Consider the following 22,619-nt stretch of genomic DNA (forward strand, 5'->3'; position numbering starts at 1 on the left):
GCCCGAGGGCCCGAGGGCGCGCCAGACCGGCAGGTGATTTCTCTCCATTTTGCCTTGGAAGAGAGTCAGTGAGACGAGGACAACTAAGGTATTTGCAACTATAAAGACAAAAGTACTAGCGGTTGGCGGGCGGCTTGCGGGATATGGGCGGGTACACGTGTGTGTCTGGTATCGAACCGGCGCGTCCGAGCCAGACAGCCGCGGACCCGCCTCTGTTTGCGCTGTTTCAGACACGGGGTTTGCGCAACCCGTCTCCCCAGATAACACGGCACAGGGCGGCGACCCCGCTCGGGACAGCACAGCGCTGTGTCTAGAACTGAAAGAGCTGCTGTGGTGTGGAGTGACTGGACACTCCAGTACATGAACACTGCACTGAGAGAGAGAGAGGGGTTAATACAGACACACTGACTGGACACTCCAGTACATTAACACTGCACTGAGAGAGAGAGGGGTTAATACAGACACACTGACTGGACACTCCAGTACATTAACACTGCACTGAGAGAGAGAGGGGTTAATACAGACACACTGACTGGACACTCCAGTACATTAACACTGCACTGAGAGAGAGGGGTTAATACAGACACACTGACTGGACACTCCAGTACATGAACACTGCACTGAGAGAGAGAGGGGTTAATACAGACACACTGACTGGACACTCCAGTACATGAACACTGCACTGAGAGAGAGAGGGGTTAATACAGACACACTGACTGGACACTCCAGTACATGAACACTGCACTGAGAGAGAGAGGGGTTAATACAGACACACTGACTGGACACTCCAGTACATGAACACTGCACTGAGAGAGAGAGGGGTTAATACAGACACACTGACTGGACACTCCAGTACATGAACACTGCACTGAGAGAGAGAGGGGTTAATACAGACACACTGACTGGACACTCCAGTACATGAACACTGCACTGAGAGAGAGAGGGGTTAATACAGACACACTGACTGGACACTCCAGTACATGAACACTGCACTGAGAGAGAGAGGGGTTAATACAGACACACTGACTGGACACTCCAGTACATGAACACTGCACTGAGAGAGAGAGGGGTTAATACAGACACACTGACTGGACACTCCAGTACATGAACACTGCACTGAGAGAGAGAGGGGTTAATACAGACACACTGACTGGACACTCCAGTACATGAACACTGCACTGAGAGAGAGAGGGGTTAATACAGACACACTGACTGGACACTCCAGTACATGAACACTGCACTGAGAGAGAGAGGGGTTAATACAGACACACTGACTGGACACTCCAGTACATGAACACTGCACTGAGAGAGAGAGGGGTTAATACAGACACACTGACTGGACACTCCAGTACATTAACACTGCACTGAGAGAGAGAGGGGTTAATACAGACACACTGACTGGACACTCCAGTACATGAACACTGCACATTGAGAGAGAGAGGGGTTAATACAGACACACTGACTGGACACTCCAGTACATTAACACTGCACTGAGAGAGAGAGGGGTTAATACAGACACACTGACTGGACACTCCGGTACATTAACACTGCACTGAGAGAGAGAGGGGTTAATACAGACACACTGACTGGACACTCCAGTACATTAACACTGCACTGAGAGAGAGAGGGGTTAATACAGACACACTGACTGGACACTCCAGTACATGAACACTGCACTGAGAGAGAGAGGGGTTAATACAGACACACTGACTGGACACTCCAGTACATTAACACTGCACTGAGAGAGAGGGGTTCATACAGACACACTGACTGGACACTCCAGTACATTAACACTGCACTGAGAGAGAGAGGGGTTAATACAGACACACTGACTGGACACTACAGTACATTAACACTGCACTGAGAGAGAGAGGGGTTAATACAGACACACTGACTGGACACTCCAGTACATCAACACTGCCCTCAGTGCCAGTTGGTAGAGGCCCATTCCACTGCCCCCTGTGAAAGCCCAGTGGGACAGGTTACTGCAGAATCCAACTCTGCTGTCACTGTTCCCACTTCACAAGTCAAAGTCAGCCCACCGACAGACTGGAGGAACTGAGTCTCTTCAGTCTTGAGCAGAGGGTTCTGGTCCAAGTAGTCAGAATCCTCACCGGCTCTGACTGTCAACCCAACGGACTTCACGATGGACAGTGACCCACGGACCAGGGGACACAGGGAAAAATGCATTTCATAACAAAGACCAGGAGGCACTTCTTTACACAAAGGATGGTGGGAGTGTGGAACAAGCAGCCCAGCCATGTTGTTGAAATCGATGCCTTGGGATCCTTAAAAAGTACAGAGCTCAGGCGATCTTTTCTCAGGGTGACAGGACACCCTGAAGCCAGTACTGCAGTAAAAGGTGAGTAATATATTAATGTCTATCAAGTGTTCAGACCTGAAGCACTGAACTGTGCTTTTAACCCGATCTCACTGTGATTTACTGCACCATACTGTGCTTTTATCTTGATCTCACTGGGCTTTATTGTGCTGTACTGTGCTTTTACCCTGATCTCACAAAGTCTGTGTGTAGATGGGCTTTCTTATGTAGGAAACACAGATGGACACATTAACAGACAGACAGGTTCAGAGCCAGATATGGTGAGAAACCGATAGTTGGACAGACAGGTTCACAGGGTATCGACACCGACAGGTGGGCTCAGAGACCAGTACCGATACACACAGATGTGTGAGAGGAGAGCTCAGATGTGTTTGACCTGTAGGCAGGTTCTCATTTCTCCCAGAACACAACTGAATCTGAACAGAAACTCTGAGACCACTGGGCTCGTTAGAAAAGCGATGTTTATTGCCCTCGCCATCGGTGGGATTCTGGGGTGGGGGACGATGGCTCCAGACTCGTTCCGCTTTGCCGATGGCCGTTCCTCAGGAGGAGGGGGGGTGTCACCGCGTGTCCAGGGCGGAGTGGGGAGGCGAGACGGAGACGGGCTCAGCTCCGCCCTTCATCACTGAACGCGGAGCCCCCAGATACTGGACGTGACAAACAGAAGACACCCCCCTCGAGACTTGTGATCAGAGACAGCGGCCAAGGTGGGGGTGAGAGAGGGGGGAGATCAGACAGGAGGGATATCGGGGTTCTGGGACAGGGAGAGAGAGGGGGGAGATCAGACAGGAGGGGTATTGGGGTTCTGGGACAGGGAGAGAGAGGGGGGAGATCAGACAGGAGGGGTATTGGGGTTCTGGGACAGGGAGAGAGAGGGGGGAGATCAGACAGGAGGGGTCTCTTCACTTCTGCTTGAAGGTCTCCTCAAACTTCTGCTTCGCCTTGTCAAACTGCTCTGAGAACCAGTTCCTGGGGGGAGAGACAGAGAGCATCAGGCATCCTGGTCACCTGCAGGCAGAGATCCCCTGCTCGAACCCTGAGCCAGCCGGGCTGTGGCATGGTGTCTCCCTGTGCTTTCACCCTGATCTCACTGGGCTTTACTGCCCTGTACTGTGCTTTCACCCTGATCTCACTGGGCTTTACTGCCCTGTACTGTGCTTTCACCCTGATCTCACTGGGCTTTACTGCCCTGTACTGTGCTTTCACCCTGATCTCACTGGGCTTTACTGCACTGTACTGTGCTTTCACCCTGATCTCACTGGGCTTTACTGCACTGTACTGTGCTTTTACCCTGATCTCACTGTGGGTTTCTGCACTGCACTGTGCTTTTACCCTGATTTCACTGTGATTTACTGTGCTTTTACCCTGATCTCACTGTGATTTACTGCACTGTGCTTTTACCCTGATCTCACTTTACTCTACGTTGATAAAGAGTCTCAGAGCTGTACCTGGTCTTGACTGCAAATTCACTCTGGTGGATCTGTTCAAAGGTCGTCTTGGCTTTTTCTGTCAGGTCACTGGTGAACTCCTTCACCTGAGTGTGGAAGTTAGCAAACCGCTCCTCAATAGTGGACTCCTCTGCAGCATCTACTCAGAGAGAGAGGGGTTAATACAGACACACTGACTGGACACTCCAGTACATTAACACTGCACTGAGAGAGAGAGGGGTTAATACAGACACACTGACTGGACACTCCAGTACATGAACACTGCACTGAGAGAGAGAGAGGGGTTCATACAGACACACTGACTGGACACTCCAGTACATTAACACTGCACTGAGAGAAAGAGGGGTTCATACAGACACACTGACTGGACACTCCAGTACATTAACACTGCACTGAGAGAGAGGGGTTAATACAGACACACTGACTGGACACTCCAGTACATTAACACTGCACTGAGAGAGCGAGGGGTTAATACAGACACACTGACTGGACACTCCAGTACATTAACACTGCACTGAGAGAGAGAGGGGTTAATACAGACACACTGACTGGACACTCCAGTACATTAACACTGCACTGAGTGAGAGAGAGAGGGGTTCATACAGACACACTGACCTGAGTGGACAGCCAGTACCAGGACCAGCACTGCAATGGCAACAGGCAGCTTCATCTTCTCTGATACCTGCAGCACACAGAGGTCACAGCGCCCATGTTAAAGGACAGTTGTAGCTCTGCCTTAAACACCAGTACCTGTCTGTACTACCTGTACTACTTTTTCATCAGTTGTTATCTATGAAGACATGGTAAAAGCACAGTCCAGTGCAGCAAAGCCCAGTGAGATCATGGTAAAAGCACAGTGCAGTGCAGCAAAGCCCAGTAAGATCAGGGTAAAAGCACAGTGCAGTGCAGCAAAGCCCAGTAAGATCAGGGTAAAAGCACAGTGCGGTGCAGTAAAGCCCAGTGAGTGCAGGTTTGGGCACAGAGAGGCTGGTACAGTAACTCATGACACCAGCTGTGGGTGAAACTTTGCCAGAGCTGGTCGGCTCAGGGTCCGAGCAGGGTGACCCACAGGGTCCTGCTGAGCTCCATCACTGTAGTGTGGACGGGTAGTTAAGTCAGCAGTGTGGGCAGGCAGTTATAATGAATTAGTTCAGGTGGGGAGCTGCTTCAGCATGCACAGGCTGCAAAGGAACAAGTAAAGGCTTCTTCCTCAGGGATTGAAGGCTCATTCCTGACTTGAAGGAGGCTCTACAGCCGAAACGTGTTTCATCTCTTCTCTTTTCATTCGGGAATACAGCTCTACTTGTTCCTTTGCAGTTATAGTGGATTATTATTAATGACAGAAGTACTTCTGTACATTTGTAATTTTTTTTATTTCCTGAAAACATTCTGACAGAGTTTAAAACGTGGAAATATGCGCTGGGAAAAGGCGACGCTCGTTTTAAAGCTTCCTAGTCGTGAGATCCTCAGCAGTCTGTCATCTGGGCGCTTGCAGTGTCCGGGGTGGGCAGCAGGCGTCGCTGTGCGACCGGCCACTGACAGCCCAGGCGACGGGACAGGCTGCCGTTTACTGCCCTCATCACCGGGTGATTGTATCTGCCCGAATTAATGCGCGCAGGAGACTTGCTTTTTATGATGCTACCATTACTTACCTTAAATAACATAGCTAATTAAGGATTTAAATCATGACGTAGTTCATACCAATGAGCTACATGCAGCATCAGTAACACAAATAAATATAGAAGAATGAACTCACCTGTCTCTCGGGGCAGGAGACTTTGTGTTTGAAATGGTGTGGGGGTTCTGTCTCTTCCACGGCTCGGTCCTCCTTATAAAGCGCCGCACGGCCCCTGACCCCTGACCTCCAGCACAAACACTCACACGCGGCAGTGACAAAGGTCAGGCCAGCGAGCGGGGCGGGTGATTCTGTGGGCGCCCCCCTGTCCTCCCCCAGTTAAAGATTAACAGCCCGTCCGCGGCCGGTTGGTGTTTTTGACTCCACTCGGTTTCGGCGAAGGAAACGCGCTGCAAACTGCGGATACAGGCGACATTTGCGTTGCAGTCGCCAGAAGGAAACAGCGGCCACGCAGGTGGGGGTAGTCGGTTCCCTGGGGGGCCCCGGCGCGAACGCCAGTGGGCGGTTCACGGTGTGTCACCGGCACTGCCGGATCCGCGGAGCGTGTGCTGTCAGAGGGGCTGTTTGCCACAGTCTCCGGTGGGAGGTGAGGTGGACTGCACCCCATCCAGGTACCCCTAAAGCTCACTCCTGCTGTACCCCTGACCTCTCCCCTGAATCTGAGCCTTCAGCTTGGGCCCACATCTCTTCTGCAGCCCTAAGTGTACCCCCAGCCTGAGGCAACACACTGAAGAGGGAACCCCAGAATACTTCAGGTTAAAGTACAGAGTCTGGAGTCACTGAGAGAGAGAGACAGTCTGTCTGTCCTGCTATCCTCTCTGGAGACAGAGAGACTGCACAGCACAATGTGTGTGTGTGTGTTTCTCTGCTCCGCGCTCAGCTGTGTGTGTGTGTTTCACTGCTCAGAGCTCAGCTGTGTGTGTGTGTTTCTCTGCTCAGAGCTCAGCTGTGTGTGTGTGTGTGTGTGTGAGTGTGTGTTTCACTGCTCAGAGCTCAGCTGTGTGAGTGTGTGTTTCTCTGCTCAGCGCTCAGCTGTGTGAGTGTGTGTTTCACTGCTCAGAGCTCAGCTGTGTTAGTGTTTCTCTGTTCAGTGCTCAGCTGTGTGTGTGTGTGTGTGTGTGTGTTTCTCTGTTCAGTGCTCAGCTGTGTGTGTGTGTGTGTTTCTCTGTTCAGTGCTCAGCTATGTGTGTGTGTGTTTCTCTGTTCAGTGCTCAGCTGTGCAAGTGTGTGAGTGTGTTTCTCTTCTCAGCGCTCAGCTGTGTGAGTGTGTGTTTCTCTTCTCAGCGCTCAGCTGTGTGAGTGTGTGTTTCACTGCTCAGAGCTCAGCTGTGTGTGTATGTTTCACTGCTCAGAGCTCAGCTGTGTTAGTTTCTCTGTTCAGTGCTCAGCTGTGAGTGTGTTTCACTGCTCAGAGCTCAGCTGTGTGAGTGTGTGTTTCTCTGCTCAGCGCTCAGCTGTGTGAGTGTGTGTTTCACTGCTCAGAGCTCAGCTGTGTTAGTGTTTCTCTGTTCAGTGCTCAGCTGTGTGTGTGTGTGTGTGTGTTTCTCTGTTCAGTGCTCAGCTGTGTGTGTGTGTGTGTGTTTCTCTGTTCAGTGCTCAGCTATGTGTGTGTGTGTTTCTCTGTTCAGTGCTCAGCTGTGCAAGTGTGTGAGTGTGTTTCTCTTCTCAGCGCTCAGCTGTGTGAGTGTGTGTTTCTCTTCTCAGCGCTCAGCTGTGTGAGTGTGTGTTTCACTGCTCAGAGCTCAGCTGTGTGTGTATGTTTCACTGCTCAGAGCTCAGCTGTGTTAGTTTCTCTGTTCAGTGCTCAGCTGTGTGTGTGTGTTTCTCTGTTCAGTGCTCAGCTGTGTGTGTGTTTCTCTGTTCAGTGCTCAGCTGTGCGAGTGTGTGAGTGTGTTTCTCTGCTCAGCGCTCAGCTGTGTGAGTTTGTGTTTCTCTGCTCAGCGCTCAGCTGTGTGTGTGTGTGTTTCTCTGCTCAGCGCTCAGCTGTGTGAGTGTGTGTTTCTCTGCTCAGCGCTCAGCTGTGTGAGTGTGTGTTTCTCTGCTCAGCGCTCAGCTGTGTGAGTGTGTGTTTCTCTGCTCAGCGCTCAGCTGTGTGAGTGTGTGTTTCTCTGCTCAGCGCTCAGCTGTGTGAGTGTGTGTTTCTCTGCTCAGCGCTCAGCTGTGTGAGTGTGTGTTTCTCTGCTCAGCGCTCAGCTGTGTGAGTGTGCAGAAGGGCAGTGACCCTCAGTAACCCAGCGGAGAGGCTCGTCACTGGGGGGAGTGAGGGGGTAAAGTCCTGACATCTGGCCCAGACCGGAGGAGCTCTGTGATACAGCTGCTGCACAGCTGGTTTCACGTCAACAGCTCTTGTGCTCAGGATGTCTACTGCAAAAACATCTGAAGACTTTTTACATATTAATAATAACTTCTTGCCTTTAGAAAGTGCCTTTCATCCCAAAGAGTTAGGGAGGACAGCCTGTCCAGCCCAGAGTGGGGTTCAGTCAGGACTCTGGGTTTGACACCCCCACTCTCAGGACCAGTGTCCTGGGACCTGTAATGGCCCCGTGCTCAGGACCCCAGTTTAACAGCTCCTGCAGCACAGTGTGTGTATTCTGGACCAGAGGGAAGAGAGCGCCCCCTGGTGGTCCCCCTGTGCCGCTGACAGCCTGGTTTTCCCCAGAGCTCTGTCATCTCGTTCTGTCTCTAACACAGTTGGGCGAGCTGGGGCCCTGCGCTGAGCGTCTCCATGCGGTGAACTGCAGTACCAGCGGTCACTCTGCCTGGCGGGGTTACTGGCGGTCTCCTCCCGGGCCCAGAGCTCGCGCCCAGCTGTCCGATTGGAACCTCAGCTCCTGGAGCTGCTGCTCTCTTGTGCACTGGTGTCCTCTGTTTGAGTCTTTTTTCTGTCGTCTAGGGAAAAGAGCTGTAGAACAAGCTCTGCTTGTCCATCTGTTACACCAAGAGAGATGGACATGATTCCTCAACGGTCTGACAGGGACTTAAGAAATTGCTTGTCTGCCTCCCTGCCTATCTGTCCTACCTCCCTGCCTCCCTGCCTGTCTGTCTGTCCTGTCTGTCTGCCTCCCTGCCTGTCTGTCCTGTGCAGAGTCATGGGTGATGTTGTCACTGGGGTACACAACTGTCCCAGCCCCCTCTCTCTCCAGTGTCTGCCTCTCCTCTACAGAGTCAGGGGTGATGGGGTCACTGGGGTACCCCACTGTCTGAGCCCCCTCTCTCTCCACTGTCTGCCTGTGCTGTGCAGAGTCAGGGGATCCGTTGTGAATCTCGCGGCCGGCACAGTCTGGCATCAGCCCCCACTGTTGGTGCAGTTATCGGGAATGTTGCGTAACCTGGGGCCGTGTGGGCGGGCCGGGAGATTCTTGGTACACAAGTCAGAAACAAAACAATCTCGCTAACCAAACAAACAGCTCAGCGGAACGCGCTGCTCAGGACAGCGATCGCGTGACACGGCGGCGCATCGGAATGTGCAGGAGAAACCAGCGTGTTGAAACAGGACAGACGAGGAGCTCAGCTGTGATAATGTGACTGACTGGGCACTCCAGTACTTTAAAACTGCACTGAGAGAGAGGAGTTAATACAGACACACCGACTGGACACTCCAGTACATTAACACTGCACTGAGAGAGAGAGGGGTTAATACAGACACACTGACTGGACACTCCAGTACATTAACACTGCACTGAGAGAGAGAGGGGTTAATACAGACACACTGACTGGACACTCCAGTACATTAACACTGCACTGAGAGAGAGAGGGGTTAATACAGACACACTGACTGGACACTCCAGTACATTAACACTGCACTGAGAGAGAGAGGGGTTAATACAGACACACTGACTGGACACTCCAGTACATTAACACTGCACTGAGAGAGAGGGGTTAATACAGACACACTGACTGGACACTCCAGTACATTAACACTGCACTGAGAGAGAGGGGTTAATACAGACACACTGACTGGACACTCCAGTACATTAACACTGCACTGAGAGAGAGAGGGGTTCATACAGACACACTGACTGGACACTCCAGTACATTAACACTGCACTGAGAGAGAGAGGGGTTAATACAGACACACTGACTGGACACTCCAGTACATTAACACTGCACTGAGAGAGAGGGGTTAATACAGACACACTGACTGGACACTCCAGTACATTAACACTGCACTGAGAGAGAGAGGGGTTAATACAGACACACTGACTGGACACTCCAGTACATTAACACTGCACTGAAAGAGGGGGGTTAATACAGACACACTGACTGGACACTCCAGTACATTAACACTGCACTGAGAGAGAGAGGGGGAGGTTAATACAGACTCCCTCCACCCTTTCTGTAAAGAAGTGGATTCTGTTTTCATTTTTAAAAGCTCTTCCCTGTAGTTTTCGCCTGTGTCCTCGGGTTTGTTACTGTTGATTCTGGGGAGGACTTTCTCAGTATCGTTGTGGATTTTGAATTCATGTATCCCCCAAATCTTCTGTGCTCAAGACAAAAGAGAATTCCTCCAGCCTGTCAGTGTGGGACACTCCCTTCAGACTGAAGAGACTCAGTTCCTCCAGCCTGTCAGTGTAGGACACTCCCTTCAGACTAAAGAGACTCAGTTCCTTCAGTCTGTCAGTGTAGAGTGCTGCAATGGGCCCCAGGATGTTTCTGGTGCTGTGGCCTGATTCCCTGTGAGTGATGTTTCCTCTAACATGGCGACAGAGATGTCCACTGTGATTCATGAAGCCTGACCAGTGTGTTTACAGTCCTCAGCCCCCTGATTTTAAAGCTTCGGATTGAGCTCTGTATTGAGCGCTTTGAGAAGCCACCTTTAAAGGCGCTATATAAAATAAAGTTTATTATTATGTTATTATTATTATCCTCACAGCGGAGCTGTTCTCCACCGTGTCTGGAATGATGAATTGTGGTTTCTGTGCAGACCGTCTCATAGGATGCTTCTAAAAACGTTTCTGCCTGCGTGTGTCACCCTGTGCTAGTATCTCCTTTCAGCCTTGTCTTGGGTGTTTACTGCATTTGGCGGCAAGTCCTATATAAGGTACTTCATCTACCGCCTTCGGAACATTCTTATCTGCTCTGTGTGTTGATTAGGACAGGAATGTTGTTTCCATGTTCTTGCGGATCAGTCAGGTTTATTGATCTGTGATTACTATGTGGAGGATCGGTCAGGGCTCTGCATTTCTCACTGTGGGGGTTGCAGGTTCCAATCTGCAACAGCACAACAATGGTACAGCTCTGCAGTGCCCCTGGGGAAGGAGCAGTACTGCACTCCGTCTCCAGGTCATCGCTGTACATTAGAGTCTGTGCTCAAGCGACTTGATCTGGATTAATACAGATCCCAGTGTTAATATACAGGCTGCAGTGTGGGGGAGAGACTGGGGGCTCAGGACCTGTTACTGGGGGGTCACGGGTTTGAATCCCAGGTAGAGACTCAACAGCTGTTGAGCCCCTCAGCAAAGTACTTCACCAACTTTACCTATTTGCAGGGAGACACTGATGGACAGGGGCAGTCAAATGGACCAGCTGATGGACAGGGGTGGACACAGGTGGACGGGGCAGTCAGATGGACAGCATATTAAGGGGAGAGTGTGTCCAGAGCAAACCCCAGCCCCTTCTCACTCCACACGGACAGGTGAGACCGACAGCATGAATGACCAGGACACAGGCGGATCTTCTCAAGTTTAATCACCGTGGTTACAGACAGCACAGCGCACTCCCTCAGGAGCCAGCAGCATCGGCCCAGAGAGGAGCTGGACACCAGGCCGGTCACTCCCGGTCCTTCGTGTCCTGCTCTCCGGACACAGGCGTCGAGGCGGCGCTTCTGGAGTGCTGCGCTGGGGGCCGGGGGGGGGCAGTTAGTCTGGGAAGGGGTGACGTTAGTGGGGGGAGGGCTCCGCTGCCGGTCTAGGCGCTGGCGTCCTGCTGCAGCTTCTGGACGGCCTCCTCCAGCTTGCCCCTCAGCTCCTGTGCGTAGGGCTCGAACCACAGGCGCAGCTCCTCCAGCTTGGCCTCCAGCGAGCTGCGCAGCTCCTGCGCCGTCTGCTCCAGCTGCCCGCGGATCTGCGTGGCCTGCGTGTCGAAGTGCTGGCGCAGCCCGTCGCCCTGCTGCCCGAGGATCTGCTGCAGCGCCTGCGCCTTGTCCTGCAGGGAGCTGACGAGGGGCTCCAGACGCTGGCGCGCTGCCTCCACGCTCTGCTGCGTGCGGGACTGCAGCTCCTCCAGGTAGGCAGAGGCTCTCCTGCGGGAGGAGAGCGGGGGGTCAGGCGGCCTGATCCGGACTGGTTCACAGCCCTGAGCGCATCTGCCCTCTCGCTGCTGACCCCTGACCTGAGCCAGGTGATCATACCTGTGAGTCTGCTGACCCCTGACCTGAGCCAGGTGATCATACCTGTGAGTCTGCTGACCTCTGACCTGACCCAGGTGATCATACCTGTGAGTCTGCTGACCTCTGACCTGATCCAGGTGATCATACCTGTGAGTCTGCTGACCTCTGACCTGACCCAGGTGATCCAATCTGTGAGTCTGCTGACCTCTGACCTGACCCAGGTGATCATACCTGTGAGTCTGCTGACCTCTGACCTGATCCAGGTGATCATACCTGTGAGTCTGCTGACCTCTGACCTGACCCAGGTGATCCAATCTGTGAGTCTGCTGACCTCTGACCTGACCCAGGTGCTCTTACCTGTAAGTCTGCTGACCTCTGACCTGAGCCCGGTGCTCTTACCTGTGAGTGTGCTGACCTCTGACCTGAGCCCGGTGCTCTTACCTGCGAGTGCTGACCTCTGACCTGAGCCCGGTGCTCTTACCTGCGAGTGCTGACCTCTGACCTGAGCCCGGTGCTCTTACCTGCGAGTGCTGACCTCTGACCTGAGCCCGGTGCTCTTACCTGCGAGTGCTGACCTCTGACCTGAGCCCGGTGCTCTTACCTGCGAGTGCTGACCTCTGACCTGAGCCCGGTGCTCTTACCTGTGAGTGCTGACCTCTGACCTGAGCCCGGTGCTCTTACCTGTGAGTGCTGACCTCTGACCTGTGCCCGGTGCTCTTACCTGCGGATCTCCTCGGTGTCCTTGCCCAGCCTCTTCTTCAGCTTGCGGGTGTACAGGTTGAGCCGGTTGCGCACGTCGTCCACGTTCTGCTCCATCATCACGCGCATCTCCTCGCTGTACTGCGCCGCCTTGTTGCGGGCGCCCAGCATGTCGGCGTGCAGCCGGTCGCGCAGGACGGCGAAGTCCCGGGCGAAGCGTTCGGCCGCGTCCTTCGTGTAGGGCGCCAGCTTGTTCTGGAGGTCATCGCTGTACACGCTGAGCTCGGCCATGGTGTCCCTGATCAGTCCACTGTCAGGAAGGACAAGGTCACTCAGAGTCAGGATACTCATCTCCCTGCAGTCTCAGTCTCACTGTGACCTGTGTCAGTGTTACAGGTAGAGACACAGCCCTTATAGAGTCAGGAGACTCATCTCCCTGCAGTCTGGAGCAGAGAGCTTTAAAGGAGCCCCAGTCTCACTGTGACCTGTGTCAGTGTTACAGGTAGAGACACAGCCCTTATAGAGTCAGGAGACTCATCTCCCTGCAGTCTGGAGCAGAGAGCTTTAAAGGAGCCCCAGTCTCACTGTGACCTGTGTCAGTGTTACAGGTAGAGACACAGCCCTTATAGAGTCAGGATACTCATCTCCCTGCAGTCTGGAGCAGAGAGCTTTAAAGGAGCCCCAGTCTCACTGTGACCTGTGTCAGTGTTACAGGTAGAGACACAGCCCTTATAGAGTCAGGAGACTCATCTCCCTGCAGTCTGGAGCAGAGAGCTTTAAAGGAGCCCCAGTCTCACTGTGACCTGTGTCAGTGTTACAGGTAGAGACACAGCCCTTATAGAGTCAGGAGACTCATCTCCCTGCAGTCTGGAGCAGAGAGCTTTAAAGGAGCCCCAGTCTCACTGTGATACAAATAGAGACTCAGATATAGACAGACACCTCCAGAATTAGGGGTCTCTTTGATCAGTTCTGCTTACATAGTGTGATGACACAGAAATAGCTAATTTGTGTTCCTCTATCCCATACTTCCTAGCAATGTCTTCCTGCTCTGATTTCTCACACAGGTGTTGAGGTGCTGCAGCAGGCTGTACTCACTCCAGCTCACGGGTCAGCTGGGAGCTCTTTAGGTTGTCCACAACTCCATCCATCTTGGTGTTCACGTCAGCCACATACTGCCAGAACTGGTCCACCATCTCCTCCCATTTCGTCTTGGGCTCTTCACTGGGCACAGCACGGGCCTGACAGCCTGGGGACACAGGTCAGTGAGTCTGTGTGTCTTCTAGTCCCTCTGGAGTCCAGCACACTGACACAGCCCAGTCACAGGCTCTAGACTCTTCTAGTCCCTGTGGAGTCCAGCACACTGACACAGCCCAGTCACAGGGCTCTAGACTCTTCTAGTCCCTGTGGAGTCCAGCACACTGACACACAGCCCAGTCACAGGGCTCTAGACTCTTCTAGTCCCTGTGGAGTCCAGCACACTGACACAGCCCAGTCACAGGGCTCTAGACTCTTCTAGTCCCTGTGGAGTCCAAAACACTGACACAGCCCAGTCACAGGGCTCTAGACTCTTCTAGTCCCTGTGGAGTCCAGCACACTGACACACAGCCCAATCACAGCTATCTAGACTCCTCTAGTCCCTGTGGAGTCCAGCACACTGACACAGCCCAGTCACAGGCTCTAGACTCTTCTAGTCCCTGTGGAGTCCAGAACACTGACACAGCCCAGTCACAGGCTCTAGACTCTTCTAGTCCCTCTGGAGTCCAGCACACTGACACAGCCCAGTCGCAGGACTCTAGACTCTTCTAGTCCCTGTGGAGTCCAGCACACTGACACAGCCCAGTCACAGGACTCTAGACTCTTCTAGTCCCTGTGGAGTCCAGCACACTGACACAGCCCAGTCACAGGACTCTAGACTCTTCTAGTCCCTGTGGAGTCCAGCACACTGACACAGCCCAGTCACAGGGCTCTAGACTCTTCTAGTCCCTGTGGAGTCCAGCACACTGACACACAGCCCAGTCACAGGGCTCTAGACTCTTCTAGTCCCTGTGGAGTCCAGCACACTGACACAGCCCAGTCACAGGGCTCTAGACTCTTCTAGTCCCTGTGGAGTCCAGCACACTGACACACAGCCCAGTCACAGGGCTCTAGACTCTTCTAGTCCCTGTGGAGTCCAGCACACTGACACAGCCCAGTCACAGGCTCTAGACTCTTATAGTCCCTGTGGAGTCCAGGACACTGACACAGCCCAGTCACAGGCTCTAGACTCTTATAGTCCCTGTGGAGTCCAGCACACTGACACAGCCCAGTCACAGGCTCTAAACTCCTCTAGTCCCTGTGGAGTCCAGCACACTGACACAGCCCAGTCACAGGCTCTAGACTCTTCTAGTCCCTGTGGAGTCCAGCACACTGACACAGCCCAGTCACAGGCTCTAAACTCCTCTAGTCCCTGTGGAGTCCAGCACACTGACACTCCAGTCTGGCTCGACTGTGCCAGAGCCTCACTTACCTGCAATGACAGCCAACACCAGAATCACAACCAGAGTCCTCATGGTTCCACAGGAGGGTTTGTGCAGCAGCTGCAGAATGAAACACAAATGTAGCTCCAGATACACCAGGGAGACCGAGGGAGAGAGGGATGAAGAGTGATAGAATTAGAAAATAGAGAAACAGGAGTGAGAGAATGGGAGAGGGATGGAGAGAAGAGTGAGAGACGAAGTACAGGCTCAGTGACCACAGCCTGGACACTGACACTGGACACAGGCAGACCTGACTGCCCAGAGAGGACAGGCTCAGTGACCACAGCCTGGCTATAGACACTGGACACAGGCAGACCTGGCTGCCCAGAGAGGACAGGCTCAGTGACCACAGCCTGGCCATAGACACAGGACACAGGCAGACCTGACTGTCCAGAGAGGACAGGCTCGGTGACCACAGCCTGGCCATAGACACAGGACACAGGCAGACCTGGCTGTCCAGAGAAGATAGGCTCGGTGACCACAGCCTGGACACACACACTGGACACAGGCAGACTTGGCTGTCCAGAGAGGACAGGCCGTGGTCCCACTGCCAGTGGGGAGAATCAGAGACTGAGGTGCACTTCCTACTGCACAGATTCTCTAGGATTAGAGAGACATTCTTCCCCAAATTTACACATCTGATCCCAGAATTCCCACACCTGCCAGAATCACAACAGCTCCCAATCCTACTGGGAGAGGGAGAAGGAACTCAGTTGAACTGGCAGCCCAGTGTGTGATCTCCTGTCCCAGCCTGAGGACCAGTGAGCCTGTCTCCCAGTACTGCTCTAGATGTCTATATGTAAATATCGTATGACTGTGTCTGTGTTGTAAATGGCTGTAGATGTTTCATGTTTATTGTATTAGTTTTGCTTTGGCAACACTGATTGTAGATGCCAATGAAACTTCTTGAATTGAGCAGGACTGAGAGGAGAGAGAAGTGACGCTCTGTCTGTTAACAGGTCTGTTTCTACCCCCTGTTTGCGCGCACCTCCCCGTGATTAAGCTCCGGAGCGAGTCAGATCCACTCGGACAGCAGCGCGTCCTCAGAGTCCCACAGCACCCCACGCCCGGACACCCCACGCTCGCGTCGAGTTATCGGCTCGTTCGCCCGGGCCACATCGGCGCGTCAGACAGCGAAATCGATCTTTCATAACTCCGTCTCAGAATCAAAGCGCGCCTTATAATTGATCACCCCGCTGCCAGAGCGGTGCTGACATCGCCCCTGCTCCACGAGCAATCGCGGAGACGTTAAACCTCCCACTCAACTCGGACCTGAGGTCGGCGTGTAGCGTCTACAGAAAGGACCGGCTGTCTCACCTGGATCGATGCTCCCCGCCTTGCCTCTTCCTCGGTGACTTTCTGCTGTGTGCGGACCGCCTTTTTATACACGCGTGGGGTGGGGTGTGATGTGGGATGTGCGTGTGCGTGTGTGTGTGTGTGTGATGAAGTTCCTCGCGAGGTTACTTCGTGCCAAAGCGGGCGGGCGCTCGGGGCGCGCGCGCGCGTGTGTGTGGGTGGGTGTGGATGCGCTCGTGTCCGGGGACAGGCAGGGGTCAGCGCCGAGCTCAGCAGCCCGTGGTGCCCAGGTGCGGCGAGGCGTGGCGCCCTCCGAGGTCCGCGGTCCGAGGTCCGAGGTCCGCCCGCCTCTCGCTCAGCGCTCCTGCTATCGGCGCGCAGCGATAACGCGCTCACCCGCGAGCCCCGCATTCTGATCTTATCGGGCCGCGCCGAGCGCAGACAGGACAGCCCCCCCCCCGGGGAGAGCGAGAGGGAACCGGCGTCGAGCAGCCCAGCTCCCAAGACGCCTCTTAGGAATTCATCATTAACTGTAACCATTAACCAAACTCAAACTCCAGGGAGAACAGAGGGCGCAGCGTCTGGCACAGTACAGGCAGAGGGGGAGACGTCTGGGGGGACAGGGCACATACCTCGGAGCCTAGCAACAGGAGAGAGGTTACACTCAGACACAGCCCTGCTGCTCGCTGACTGATCCCAGCATCATCCAGCTGTTTCTCCCCAGGAGCCCAAGTATCGGCTTCCACATCCTGCCCCGACGATCCCCCCCAGCTGTGTCTTGAGTGACGCCACGTTACTGCCTTCCACAACACGGCTTGGCAGTCTGTTCCACCCTCCCGCAGCTCTTTGTGTAAAGACATGACTCCAGGAGACAGTGTGCCACGGGCGCTGGATACTTGCTGACTGATCTCTGACTTTGCTCTCTTTTCCCACTGTCCTGTGGCTGGCTGTGCTGTGTAGGTACTGTAGGTGTCTTCTGCACTGTTGTCTGCTGTGGTGACTTCTCTCTGATGTGATGAGTGTGAGGATGAGGCAGGCCAGTGGAGCTCAGAATTGAACTGAGAGACGGAGACAGAGCTGAGAGCTGAGATATCAGACAGAAGGATTATCTCACTTGGCTTTACAGCACTTTACTGTGCTTTTACCCTGATCTCACTGGGCTTTACTGCACTGTACTGTGCTTTTACCCTGATCTCACTGGGCTTCACTGCACTGTACTGTGCTTTTGCCCTGATCTCACTGGGCTTTACTGCACTGTACTGTGCTTTTACCCTGATCTCACTGTGATTTACAGCACTGTACTGTGCTTTTACCCTGATCTCACTGGGCTTTACTGCACTGTACTGTGCTTTTACCCTGATCTCACTGGGCTTTACTGCACTGTACTGTGCTTTTACCCTGATCTCACTGTGATTTACTGCACTGTACTGTGCTTTTACCCTGATCTCACTGGGCTTTACTGCACTGTACTGTGCTTTTACCCTGATCTCATTGGGCTTTACTGCACTGTACTGTGCTTTTACCCTGATCTCACTGTGATTTACTGCACTGTACTGTGCTTTTACCCTGATCTCACTGGGCTTTACTGCACTGTACTGTGCTTTTACCCTGATTTCACTGTGATTTACAGCACTGTACTGTGCTTTTACCCTGATCTCACTGGGCTTTACTGCACTGTACTGTGCTTTTACCTTGATCTCACTGTGATTTACTCCGCTGTACTGTGCTTTTACCCTGATCTCACCGTGATTTACTGCGCTGTACTGTGCTTTTACCGTGATCTCACTGTGATTTACTGCGCTGTACTGTGGTTTTACCCTGATCTCACTGGGTTTTACTGCACTGTACTGTGCTTTTACCCTGATCTCACTGTGATTTACTGCACTGCACTGTGCTTTTACCCCGATCTCACTGGGCTTTACTGCACTGTACTGTGCTTTTACCCTGATCTCACTGGGCTTTACTGCACTGTACTGTGCTTTTACCCTGATCTCACTGGGCTTTACTGCACTCTACTGTGCTTTTACTCTGATCTCACTGTGATTTACTGCACTGTAATGTGCTTTTACCCTGATCTCACTGGGCTTTACAGCACTGTACTGTGCTTTTACTCTGATCTCACTGTGATTTACTGCACTGTACTGTGCTTTTACCCTGATCTCACTGGGCTTAACAGCACTGTACTGTGCTTTCACCCTGATCTCACTGGGCTTTACTGCACTGTACTGTGCTTTTATCCTGATCTCACTGGGCTTCACTGCGCTGTACTGTGCTTTTACCCTGATCTCACTGGGCTTTACTGCATTGTGCTGTGCTTTTACCCTGATCTCACTGGACTTTACTGCACTGCGCTGTGCTTTTACCCCGATCTCACTGGGCTTTACTGCACTGTACTGTGCTTTTACCCTGATCTCACTGTGATTTACTGCACTGTACTGTGCTTTTACCCTGATCTCACTGGGCTTTACAGCACTGTACTGTGCTTTTACCCTGATCTGGGCTTGGTGCTGTGCTTTTCCACACTCTGACACACAGATGTGGAGATGCTGAGTTTCTCAGCTTTGCTTCCTGTTGGTTGGGGGGCTGCAGGCAGGGGGGTTTCCGAGGGCAGCACAGTACCGAGCCCTGGCTCTCCCATGTGCTCGGGAGTCGCTGGCGTCGTCCCTCCCTGCCCCCCCACCAGAGCGCCAGCACCACGAGGTCCCAGGCCACCGAGAGGGAACTGCTGACAACACCGTTCTCAGCTTCCTCAGTCGCATGGGTGTGCGTCACCGAGCACTCGGGGATGTCAGATCATCTGAACCCACAACTGGGCCAAGAGCCGACAGCCAGGTCTGCCTGTGTCCAGTGTCAGTGTCCAGGCTGTGGTCAGTGAGCCTGTCCTCTCTGGACAGCCAGGTCTGCCTGTGTCCAGTGTCAGTGGCCAGGCTGTGGTCACTGAGCCAGTCCTCTCTGGACAGCCAGGTCTGCCTGTGTCCAGTGTCAGTGTCCAGGCTGTGGTCACTGAGAGCCTTTCCTCACTGTACAGTCAGGTCCAGTTTCTGTGGCCAGGCTGTGGTCTCTGAGCATGTCCTTCCTCAGGGTCTGTTTCTCCTTGCTGTTTCTTACACTGCTCAGGTATTCTCCTGGTGTGTGTTGTGTGTTTAGGGTTCTGTAGCATTCCAGTGTGTGTGTGTGTCCCAGTGGGTGAGGCAGTGTTGTTTGGCTTGTGCTGTGAAGTGCTTGAGTCTCACTCGTGTTGCTGGAGCTGGGCTGTCCTGGGCCTGGATGGTGTCCGTGAGCCTCAGGACCAGCTGGCTGAGGGGCTCTTCTCTGGGCTCAGCTCTGGGCTCAGCAGGGCCTGGTGGTGGTAGATTTCTGGTCACTGTCTCTCGGGGGTAACCAGTATTCTAGAGCTGTCTTGAGTAAGTTGGTTAGTACTGGGTATTGGCCTTATTTAGTCCTGCATGCACTGTGAGGAGTTTATCTCTGCACACAGGCTGTTTTTACAGAGCTCCATGTGCAGAGTGTCTATGGGGTGTTCGTCCCATTCAGTGTCATCCTGGTCTGTGATTGAACTCCACTCTCTCTCCCTCTCTCTCCTCCCTCTCCATCCTCTCTCCCAGCTCTAGATAATTTCTCTAGGATAAAGAGAGGCACGGGGACACTGGGGAGGAGAAACAGGTGACAACAGAGGAAGAGAGGGGGTAGTGGGCCGGGCTTGGGTTACTCTGCTTACAAAAAAAGGTCGTTCTTTTGCTTTTGTTACAAAAAGAAAAACCTTTTGAGAAAAGAAAAAGATCATACAGTACACTGGGGTTTTCTCATTTTTTCACTCTTTATTCGCATAAATTAAGGAGGAAAACAGCACAATGTTACAGTACAGAGTAAGACACACAGGGGAGACCCCCCACACTCTTGCCCTGCTCGAACCCCGAGCCAGGCTGTGCTGTGTGATGGGGGACGGTCAGCGGAGAGAGGGATTGTGGGAAGGGGAAGCTCGGCGCCTCCTCGTCTTACAGCCGGGCTCCTGAAGACAGCTCACACACCCCCTCCCCGGGCCATGGTACGCTCCGACCCCAGGGGCAGGCCTGGGTGCGTCCAGCGGAGCAAACCATCGGCACCCTCCGAGCGGGGGTGGTGGTGGTGGTCTGTGTGGCGGGAAGTGCGCGGGTCCGGGGTGCGGGAGAGATCAGTGGAGGGGGGCGATCCGATCTAGAAGCTCTTCTGGAAGGAGTCCCAGAGGGAGGAGAGCTGGGCCCGCAGGTCCTGGGCGTAGGGGTCCAGCCGGCCGCGCAGGTCCTCGGCGTAGGGCGCCAGGCTCTGGGCCAGGCGCTCCTGCAGGCTGCGGGCGTAGGGCGCCATGTTGCTGCGGAACTCCTGCACGCGCTGCTCGATCCGGGCGCGCAGCTCGTCGGCGTGGGGGCTGAGGCGGGCGCGCAGCTCCTCCACGCCCCCCTCCAGGCGCCCCTGCAGCTCCGCGCTCCGCTCCTGCAGCGCCCGCCGCAGGTCCTCCGCGTTCTGGCCCAGCGAGTCGCGCAGCCCGTCGGCGTAGGGCGCCAGGCCCTGGCGCAGCTCGTCCACGCCGGCGCGCACCTGGGTGCCCAGCTCGTCCGCGTAGGGCCCCAGCTGCCCGCTCATGGCCTGCAGGTCCTCCATCAGCCGCTGACGCAGGGTCTCGGCGTCCTGGGTCAGCCGGTCCATCAGCTCCTGGGCCAGGGGCGTCACCCGGCCTCGCAGCTCCAGGGCGTACAGGTTGGCCGTGTTGGCGCTTTCTGTGATCTTGGCACTGGCAGAGGGAGAGGTTAGAGTTAACATCCCTGACTGGACACTCCAGTACATGAACACTGCACTGAGAGAGAGGGGTTAATACAGACACACTGACTGGACACTCCAGTACATTAACACTGCACTGAGAGAGAGAGGGGTTCATACAGACACACTGACTGGACACTCCAGTACATTAACACTGCACTGAGAGAGAGAGGGGTTAATACAGACACACTGACTGGACACTCCAGTACATTAACACTGCACTGAGAGAGAGGGGTTAATACAGACACACTGACTGGACTGCTTCAGTGTCTGTGCTTTGTGTGTGTGTGTGTTGACATACTTGATTTCCTGTCCCAGCTCCGACTGTCTGATCATCTGGAGTGTGTCCTCGGCCGTGTGCGTCGCCTTGGCAGCATAGTCCCAAAATGCCTCTTTCACCTGCTCCATCTGTGTCTTGGGCTGCTCCTGCCACAGGATGTTGGCATGGCAACCTTTAGGGGGTGACACAACAACGGAAGGTCAGTAACCGTGATACCGTGCGCTTCCATATCACTCCTGTCGCTTTTCTGTAAGTGTGATAACAATGTCACAACCCACTGGACATGACACACCAAGATAGCTGGACACAACACCAAGCCCAGAGCAGAGGAGGCACAGACACCTCAGGGCCTGGTGCAGATGCCCATGTCAGGAATTTAGTGCTCTTATTCTCATTTGGAAACCCACAAGCGGGTAGCGAGTACAAAGTCGCCTCTCTGTGTCAGTGTTTTACACAGGTCTACTTGCACATCCATCCGTTTCCTAACCACTTTGTCCAGTGCAGAGCTGTGGCCGAGCCGGATCCTATCCCAGGAAGCAACGGGCACATGGCAGGGTGCACCCTGGACGGGACACCAGTCCACCACAGGGCGCACACACACACACACAGACACACACTCACGCCAGAGCCAATTTTCCCAGAAGCCATATGCCTTACCTGTCGCACAGACAGGCACCCACCCTCGCTCCCTGGAGAACAGGCTTGTACCCTCGTACTCACATCTGCGCAGATGGCGAGGCGGCAGTGCCCACCACGCTATTCATGCAGAGAATTAAAAGAGCTCACCTGTGAAGACAGCCAACACTAGGACCACAAACAGCTTCATGACTGGGCTTCAGAAAGGTCCTGCAGACACAACAACCAGCAGCAGATCAGTCTGGTTCTTGCCCTGTGCTCCGGTGCTCCTGGTCTCTGCTCTGGCCGGCCTCTCTTTATGTACAGGGCTCGGCTGATCGGGACACAAAGTCCAGGAGCGAGTGCCCTGCTGTCAGCTCACCTGTCACCACGAGCGAGCACCGCCACACCCTTCCCAGCTCAAAGATCACACCTCACAGCTCCCACATCAGACCTCCTGCATCACCACTACAAGATCAAAGAGGAGCTGATTCAGTCACAGATAAGCTGGCCGCAGTGTCTTTACTGTTATTCTACAGCTCTGATGATGATGAAGGAGTGTTAGTGTGAAGATACAGATGAGCTGGACTGAGTGTCTCTACAGTGATTCTACAGCTCTGATGATGATGAAGGAGTGTTAGTGTGAAGATACAGATGAGCTGGACT

The 22,619-nt window shown here is 53.8% G+C and overlaps 3 protein-coding genes and 1 long non-coding RNA gene across 4 annotated transcripts; 1 reads left to right on the forward strand and 3 right to left on the reverse strand.

The window, feature by feature from the left end:
- LOC148640317 (uncharacterized) lies at nucleotides 1-11,542 on the forward strand. The gene is made up of 2 exons (XR_015930677.1): nucleotides 1-88; nucleotides 10,915-11,542. It is a non-coding gene; the product is annotated as an uncharacterized LOC148640317 (long non-coding RNA).
- Nucleotides 2,785-5,694, reverse strand: apoc1 (apolipoprotein C1). Its single transcript, XM_088621368.1, has 4 exons — nucleotides 5,546-5,694; nucleotides 4,405-4,471; nucleotides 3,790-3,928; nucleotides 2,785-3,310 (listed from the first exon to the last, which is right to left on the reverse strand). The coding sequence occupies exons 2-4, from the start codon at nucleotides 4,457-4,459 to the stop codon at nucleotides 3,244-3,246; spliced, it is 261 nt and encodes an 86-aa protein (XP_088477494.1). The 5' UTR covers nucleotides 4,460-4,471; nucleotides 5,546-5,694; the 3' UTR covers nucleotides 2,785-3,243.
- Nucleotides 11,097-16,438, reverse strand: apoeb (apolipoprotein Eb). Its single transcript, XM_088621274.1, has 5 exons — nucleotides 16,286-16,438; nucleotides 14,959-15,028; nucleotides 13,548-13,698; nucleotides 12,475-12,762; nucleotides 11,097-11,666 (listed from the first exon to the last, which is right to left on the reverse strand). The coding sequence occupies exons 2-5, from the start codon at nucleotides 14,999-15,001 to the stop codon at nucleotides 11,333-11,335; spliced, it is 816 nt and encodes a 271-aa protein (XP_088477400.1). The 5' UTR covers nucleotides 15,002-15,028; nucleotides 16,286-16,438; the 3' UTR covers nucleotides 11,097-11,332.
- A 3,624-nt stretch (nucleotides 16,439-20,062) lies between these two features.
- Nucleotides 20,063-22,285, reverse strand: LOC148640320 (uncharacterized). Its single transcript, XM_088621316.1, has 3 exons — nucleotides 22,125-22,285; nucleotides 21,360-21,510; nucleotides 20,063-21,032 (listed from the first exon to the last, which is right to left on the reverse strand). Exons 1-3 carry the CDS (start codon nucleotides 22,162-22,164, stop codon nucleotides 20,459-20,461), a joined length of 765 nt encoding a protein of 254 aa, XP_088477442.1. The 5' UTR covers nucleotides 22,165-22,285; the 3' UTR covers nucleotides 20,063-20,458.
- Nucleotides 22,286-22,619: the final 334 nt, after the last annotated feature.

The sequence above is a fragment of the Lepisosteus platostomus genome, chromosome 26, assembly GCF_059453375.1.
Source record: "Lepisosteus platostomus isolate fLepPlt1 chromosome 26, fLepPlt1.hap1, whole genome shotgun sequence".
Classification (NCBI taxonomy): domain Eukaryota; kingdom Metazoa; phylum Chordata; class Actinopteri; order Semionotiformes; family Lepisosteidae; genus Lepisosteus; species Lepisosteus platostomus.

Excerpts from the sequence above, each read along its gene's own strand:
- apoc1 (XM_088621368.1), bottom strand. The coding sequence starts at position 4,459 with ATGAAGCTGCCTGTTGCCATTGCAGTGCTGGTCCTGGTACTGGCTGTC. Across the intron at positions 3,929-4,404 it reads GGTACTGGCTGTCCACTCAG|ATGCTGCAGAGGAGTCCACT; the intron begins GTCAGTGTGTCT and ends CTCTCTGAGTAG. Across the intron at positions 3,311-3,789 it reads GAATTTGCAGTCAAGACCAG|GAACTGGTTCTCAGAGCAGT; the intron begins GTACAGCTCTGA and ends CTCTCCCCCCAG.
- apoeb (XM_088621274.1), bottom strand. The coding sequence starts at position 15,001 with ATGAGGACTCTGGTTGTGATTCTGGTGTTGGCTGTCATTGCAG. Across the intron at positions 13,699-14,958 it reads GGTGTTGGCTGTCATTGCAG|GCTGTCAGGCCCGTGCTGTG; the intron begins GTAAGTGAGGCT and ends CTGTGTCCCCAG. Across the intron at positions 12,763-13,547 it reads CAGCTGACCCGTGAGCTGGA|TGGACTGATCAGGGACACCA; the intron begins GTGAGTACAGCC and ends CCTTCCTGACAG.
- LOC148640320 (XM_088621316.1), bottom strand. The coding sequence starts at position 22,164 with ATGAAGCTGTTTGTGGTCCTAGTGTTGGCTGTCTTCACAG. Across the intron at positions 21,511-22,124 it reads AGTGTTGGCTGTCTTCACAG|GTTGCCATGCCAACATCCTG; the intron begins GTGAGCTCTTTT and ends CACCCCCTAAAG. Across the intron at positions 21,033-21,359 it reads GAGCTGGGACAGGAAATCAA|TGCCAAGATCACAGAAAGCG; the intron begins GTATGTCAACAC and ends TCCCTCTGCCAG.